The sequence below is a fragment of the Olea europaea genome, unplaced genomic scaffold (genome assembly GCF_002742605.1).
Source record: "Olea europaea var. sylvestris unplaced genomic scaffold, O_europaea_v1 scaffold1391, whole genome shotgun sequence".
NCBI classification, from domain to species: domain Eukaryota; kingdom Viridiplantae; phylum Streptophyta; class Magnoliopsida; order Lamiales; family Oleaceae; genus Olea; species Olea europaea.
Genome location: NW_019231432.1, coordinates 191,006 through 198,087, shown reverse-complemented (window position 1 = coordinate 198,087; position 7,082 = coordinate 191,006). Strand labels below are relative to the sequence as shown.

General features: G+C 34.3%; 1 protein-coding gene across 1 annotated transcript; it reads right to left on the bottom strand.

The window, feature by feature from the left end:
* Positions 1-4,823: 4,823 nt before the first annotated feature.
* On the bottom strand, positions 4,824-6,865 carry LOC111375629 (ras-related protein RABA2a-like). The gene is made up of 2 exons (XM_022998482.1): positions 6,564-6,865; positions 4,824-5,465 (listed from the first exon to the last, which is right to left on the bottom strand). Exons 1-2 carry the CDS (start codon positions 6,726-6,728, stop codon positions 4,983-4,985), a joined length of 648 nt encoding a protein of 215 aa, XP_022854250.1. The 5' UTR covers positions 6,729-6,865; the 3' UTR covers positions 4,824-4,982.
* Between the last annotated feature and the right edge of the window lie 217 nt (positions 6,866-7,082).

Below are 7,082 nucleotides of genomic sequence, written 5' to 3'. Positions count from 1 at the left end.
AAAAAGATCTATAAAGTATGATAGAGTAATAATGTTTGACATATTTAGGCAAAACAAGAATCAAATCTTAGATAAAATTTCCATGCACGTGCAATTGAACGAGCATAATTTGATCAGCTCATTGTGGCTGCAGATGGCTTACCTAATAACGACACTACCAAAGTAAAAATTTACAAATAGCAGCTTAACCCTTGCGTTTTGTGGAGCCACTTGTTTACATCATAATTTAGGCACAGCCAAACCGAAATGCATTCAGATATTCGACACAATGATTATGTGCACTGTGTTCATGTGGCCAATCTTGGAACTTCTTAAAATTATTCCATAACTCTGCTTACTGTGTTGCATGATGCCTGTCACAAATGACCAAGCAATTCTCTAACCATAAAATGCAGTAATATAAATTACAATAAGCTGTCTAAACAATTTCAACACTGAGATTTGAGAATCACCCATACTAATAGAGTAATACCTTAAATTCACTTAAACCAACGCCCATCACTTACCGTGTAGATATCATGTAAGTCAATATAAAGATGTCTTAAACAACCCAGAGAATATTAAACGTGAGCACGTTGGTATCCATACATAACGTTTTCTTTTCTTTTTTATGCTATTTAAGCCTAATTTCACAGAATCTGCAAGCATGTAGGTGCTTAGAGAATTGGTGCCACAATACATTAATTAACAAGCAAAATCTAGAACTTAAATCTGGAATGATAGAAGTCGAAAACCCACGTAGAAATTCAAAAACCTAACATTCATAACAGTTGTTCGCCGAAACTGACAAGGTAAAACAAAAAACAAGAGTTTCACATAAACAAAGCGCCACAAAATCGGCGCATTAATACCACAATGCAACACAAAAAATAAAAATAAACCTCAAATTCAAAGCCAAAAATAGGAAAATTATACCAGAGGAAAGCTTACGAGTTGTACATCAACGATCCGGCAATCTGAAAAGCGAAATCTGAAAGTCGGCAGAAAAAGCCAAAAAAACCATAGACAGATAATTGAATCCAGGAGAAAACGAAGAGAAATTTTATTGCAGAGAAAAAAGAGGAAACAGTGTAAGGTGTAGAGTACTAGTCTTCTAGTGGGGCGTTGTTGGCGACAGCCTGTCTCCAGCGAATAAATCAAAACTGAACAAATTTATTAGTATTTATATTTGTCATCTTATTCTCTATGGTCATGCTTGTGATTATTGTTTTTTTATGTACGGATTTAAGTATTTAATAAAGGGATTATGGGTATTTATGTTGGACTAAGGAGACAGGCTGTACACAGCTGGATCTATGAACGAGGCTGGAGGCTCGGGTGTTCGAGTCTAGCTAGAAATGTGCACGTGTTCTGTCGTGCGATCCTTTGCAATGACGTTTACTGAAAGTTCGTGGGCTGAGGATAAAACTGTCCTCAAAGCATAAATGAGATAATGTCTTTGCAATCCAACGCTTAAATGGCAAGAATAGAAATACCTTTTACCTAAAGCTATTGTAGCCCAAGATCTTGTTACGTTGATGTTGAGTCCAGGAGAACAATTTCGTGTTAAGTCCAAGTTTATGTAAGTATGTTAAGTGGGACGAATTGTCAAGCAGCGAATCATTCGCAAGAGTTAGCTTGTGAAAAGGACGAGCGATTCGCATTTTAGATTAAAAATACAATTTTTGCTAGTCGCGCGATTCCCCCCCATTTAACATCCCTAGGAGCATGGTTCAAAATAAGCATGCTCACAAACTAGTGTGAGAATACTTCTAGAGGTGACAATGGATCAAGCCGACTTTGCCCATCTACCCAAGAGCTCGGCTCGTGTTCAAGGGCCGAGCCAAGTCTGGCCCATGAGCTCGTGAGCCACGAGTTGAGACAAGCCAAGTCCACGAGCTCAATTTTTTTTTTTTAATTTTTTCCCCCCTTTTTTTTATGAGCTCACGAGACAAGGGGTCATTCGCCAGTGGAGCGAGCCGAGCTGGTTTTGACTCACCTAGCGAGCAGGCCCGCTCGACTCAAGCTCATCCAAATACAAGCCAGAGTCGCTCGGCTCGATTGCCACTCCTAAGTACTTCAATTTTTGGATAAAAAATAGTTTTATAATTAGACGTTCTTAGAAGTTGATGAGTACTCTATATGTAATCGGACTTATTTAAATTTCAAGAACATGGTATCAACAATCAATTCGCGTAAATCCTAATTACATATGAATTTTATAGTTTATGAGATTGATGTATACTCAGAACTTGACAAATATACATGATCATGTAGTGCTCACTTCAAGATTTAAAGATGACGATCAGCATTTTCCTTTTTCTTTTTCTGTTTTTTTATTGGAGATTATTTGAGCCCCTTTATTTGGCATTATAATGAGATGAATAGTATTTTTTTTGAAAAATGAGTAGTTGAAAATTTTTTAATTTACGTGTAATATTATTTTATTGAAAATTGTGTAGTAAAAAGTATGATAGAAAATTTTTTAATTTAATGTAATGAGAAATAATGGGCTCAAATAGGGCTATATGTATATCTAACGTCCATTTTACTATTGTAGTTAGACATTTCTAGACAAGTTCAAATGCCATATAAGATTATTGAAAATTTAAATATAACTAATTCGACCAGTGATTGTCATGTACGCAAAAAATAGAATTTATAGATTACTTATAAATAAAAACAGAATTTACAAATCTCTTATTAAAAAAATTAACTTTTAAGTAAAAAAGTTGCTTCTAAGTGAAAATATATTACAAATCACTTCAAAATTCACTTAATACCCCAAGTATAATTATAGGAAGCCTAGGGCTTTTTCTACAGGGTTTATACAGAAGCCCTCACTGTAGCGAGGGCCCCACATGTATAAAAAAAATAAAATTAACGCGGACCCCACCAATGTGAGTACTTGTAAAATATCTGGCAAAAATAACCTGTACATGTAAGGTGGTTGATAATTATAAGTATAAAAAGTTACTTATACATAAAAAGAAAAAACCACTTATATATGAAAACTTACAAGTACAAACTTTTATCTTATCGGTGACCTTAACTTGTTAGTAAAAATCCATTTTAAGTTAAAATTAAATTAAATTTTTAAATTTTAAACTACTTATAAATGTACTTATAAACCAAAAAATAAATAAATTATTTTATGAGTAAAAAAATTCATATGAGAAGTTTTTTAAAAAAAAAAAATTCACTTAAAAAAAAAACTGTTATCATAATTTATTTAATTTTTAATTAATTGTACCATTTCTCTAATCGAGTGTAACATCAAATACCGAATTAAAACTTAAAACAATCATTACTAATTAGCTTAATACAATCCTCAAGTCTTCTCTCTCTTAATCTTGTCATCACTAATCCAATCAACAAATTAATCATTATAAATTAATTGTAATACAAATTAAATAAGTAGTTATTTTTAATTAATTTGACATAACATAAACTTTATCAACGCCATCAAAGGGGTCCAATTGTTTTGCTCCGACAAATCTTTAACATTAAGGTAAAACAAGATTTTCTTTGGACCACTCCACCATATATTAGCATTAATAGTCGAATATGTTTCTTAGGACATGACTTGCCAATTCGAATTCTCTAGAACACCTTACTAATTCTTATTATTTTAATAAATTAATCAATATGTGCTAGTGAATTATGTTGAACAATGTAAAAATGTAATTTTTAATTTATTTTTTAAAATATAATCCACTTTACGTGTCAAGACGTAAGATTTCAACTATTGAGCAATTATCGTTTACTAGTATGGGTGTGCAAATTACCTGTCTAATCGATACAAACCATCCAACTGAACCAACTTGGATCGATTTCGATAAAGGTTGGCTAGAATTTTGAATTGGCTAAAACCAAGTTGAAAACCTCAATTTAAGGGGTTGGGGTTTAAAATTATTTGATTTTCAATATGACAAATCGAACCAACCAAACCCACTCAGGTTGACTTGAGTCGATTTAATTTCAAATTAGAATTTCACCTAACACGAATTGTTGATTCGATTGTCAAGTTGAATCCGATCTTGACCCAACTTAATCTATGTCCATCCCTGTTCACCAGTCTAAATTGTTGAAAATTATCCATAACATAGGCAGCGTGAAGAAATCTTTCTTTTGTTATTTCTTTTGCTTTTTGTGCTTGTTTTTGTCTTAATGACAAAATATTAGCCCCCATTTGAGCCAAATTATTGTAAAAATGAGAATGAAAAATATAGTCGTTATGAGTCCCACACAAGAGATAAAAAATCAAATATGATAAATTGATGTGATAGATAACGATCATATTTTCATTTTAATGAGGAAATAATGAAGCTCAAACAGGACCTAGTCTTAAGATGAATGATGTGACAACTATAACATTGAAATGTCACGCTATTGTAAGCAACAATAGAGCGAAATCAACACGAATAAGAATAGATCCCTTGAAATTTCACGAACTAATGTCAAAACTCAAGACTATTCCTCTCGTAATGAAAAGGATAAAAACTTTTGACTCTCCATGCAGAATTCACAGGTTATACTATTCGATCTAGCAAATAAAGATAAAATGGTTTGGTATCTAAGGTGTAGAGGATTAGGGTTCGAACATTTCCTTTCTAGATATACATAATCCTTTCGACGCTTCCAATGAAATTAACAAGGACAAACCTGGAGTCATGGGAGACAAAACAGAAAATAAACATGAGAAAGAATCTCTTTGAGACATGCACAATAGTAACTCGATGAAGTGACCTCATGGGTGCCCTTGATTGAACACCCTAGTACGGTGTGTGTGTCTATGTGTGTGTGTGTGTGTGTGTGTGTGTGTAGAGAGAGAGAGAGAGAGAGAGAGAGTAAGACTCATCCAATTGCATTCACAAGAAAGCCTCAAACAATCAAGAAAAATTAAGCATCTGAATAATACAGGGATTTAAAATAATAGATAGCAAAAAGGGGAACTGAAATGACAAGATAATCAGGGACCAGGGGATGCTGGGTTAAGACCATTAGGATGCGGAGCAGCATGCATTCTTTGTGGGGGTCTCCTGGGGTCCAACAACAAGGGTCTTCCCTTCTTTGAGGCTAGCAGGTGCTGACTCATCTGAGGAGAGTGGCTTCTTACTAATTTTCCGATATATTTCCGAAAGGATCGTTTGGAAAGCATTCTCTACATTGGTGGCTTCCAGAGCAGATGTTTCCATGAAAGAAAGGCCTTCTTTTTCAGCAAAACCTTGAGCATCCTCTGTGGCAACAGCACGAAGATGCTTGAGATCGGTCTTATTTCCTATAAGCATGATAACGATGTTGGAGTCTGCATGGTCCCTCAGCTCCTTCAACCACCGACTCACATTTTCAAATGTAGTTGGTTTTGTCACATCATATACAAGAAGAGCTCCCAAAGCACCCCGGTAATATGCGCTTGTTATGGCTCTATACCTCTCCTGGCCAGCTGTATCCCATATTTGAGCCTTAACGGTTCTTCCCTCAACCTTAGGAGTAAAAACAAGTAAACAAGCACAGCACAATAAATAAAATTCAGGTTCCTTTTCAACTGAATGGTGGGAGCTAAAGCAAAAAAATATCTATCAAATATTTCGATATTATTAAGGATACAACAATATAGAAACGATGATAATAGAGAATTTCTTATTATTATAAGCCCACATCAAGATTACGTCCCAAGATCATCTTTTTGCTTCAGTGATGAACAACATTACAATACACTTCCAAGATGAGTCCGCTTTCTATGCATTTACATTTTATTAATATGTACGAGATCTCCAAAAACATCCTCGTCTTCTAAATTAAGATACAGATGGGCAGACTATAGGATAGGGAAAGGGCACTGCATTGCTTATAGACTTTAAAACGCATCCCTCATTTAGGGACATCCAAATGGAAGGAGAATCCTTTCTTTGTGTGGAACAGGCAATGACTGAGTGACATAAGATAGAAGGAACTATGGTCTGGTAAATGTAATATAGCAAGATCATCAGGTTTATCAATCAGACCGGTCCAACTTCATTAAATCAAGAGCAGTACGATAACATTTCAGCAGTTAAGCTTTGCTAGCCATTCTGCATATCAAATTCTAGCAAATCAATATAGTGTGAAAAGTTGGTATATGGAGTCTTAATTATTTTATAATCATAATTAATTTAGCAAAAACAATGAAGTTTCCTTTTGATAAATTAGAAAACGAATTTTAAATATGCTTTAAAAGTTAGCAATAATAAAACCGTATTTAAGTTAAAATTATTAAAATCTCATCTTAACTTCCCGTAGAATTAATATAGGCAAGCACAACAGGTAAATCATCAAATCTACAACAGATCACCTTTCCAAATAACATCGCCACCAAACATAATTAACAGATCTGAAGATCCAAAACTAAGCCAACTAAAAGAATCACAATACAGAAAAAATTGACCACTTATTTCGAATTCAAGTAACATATAAACATTCAGTTAAGTAAAATTCAAATCCCCTGATGCGTGGCATCACAGGAGACATACTGATACTAAATTACTATTTTTGCATTTCCACATTGATGAATTCTAAAAATAGAAACAATAGTAGCAGCGAACCTTTAGGGTACGGGTGGCAAATTCAACTCCGATGGTAGATTTAGATTCCAAGCAGAACTCATTTCGGGTGAATCGGGAGAGCAAATTTGATTTGCCTACACCCGAATCGCCGATTAACACCGCCTTAAACAAGTAATCATATTCCTCGTCCGGTCTCCTCGCCATTTATATCTCTGAATTTTTCAATCTCCTGTGGAGTCGGTCTTCGAAATTAATTAAGAAAGTGCAGAGCAGTTCCTTTTGTTCAATTTAACGACAGATGCCACTGCCAAAACGGCTTCTTTTGTTCTCTTTTTTATTTTATAACAAACACGCCCCTCGAGTTTTGAGAATTTTTATCAACACTCTTAAAAATAAAAATAAGAGCAATGCTTCATTCATAGAATGAAGATTCACATAAATTTTATATATAAGACACAAATACGTGGGACTCACAATTTATTGTCAATTATTCACGCGTGGGACCAGATCTCCTCTCTCTTCTGACTCCATTCTATGATCAATTAATCTGTACAATCA

Coding starts and splice junctions, on each gene's coding strand:
- LOC111375629 (XM_022998482.1), bottom strand. CDS start 6,728: ATGGCGAGGAGACCGGACGAGGAATATGATTACTTGTTTAAGGCGGTG. Junction 5,466..6,563: donor TTGCCACCCGTACCCTAAAG/GTTCGCTGCTAC, acceptor TTTACTCCTAAG/GTTGAGGGAAGAACCGTTAA.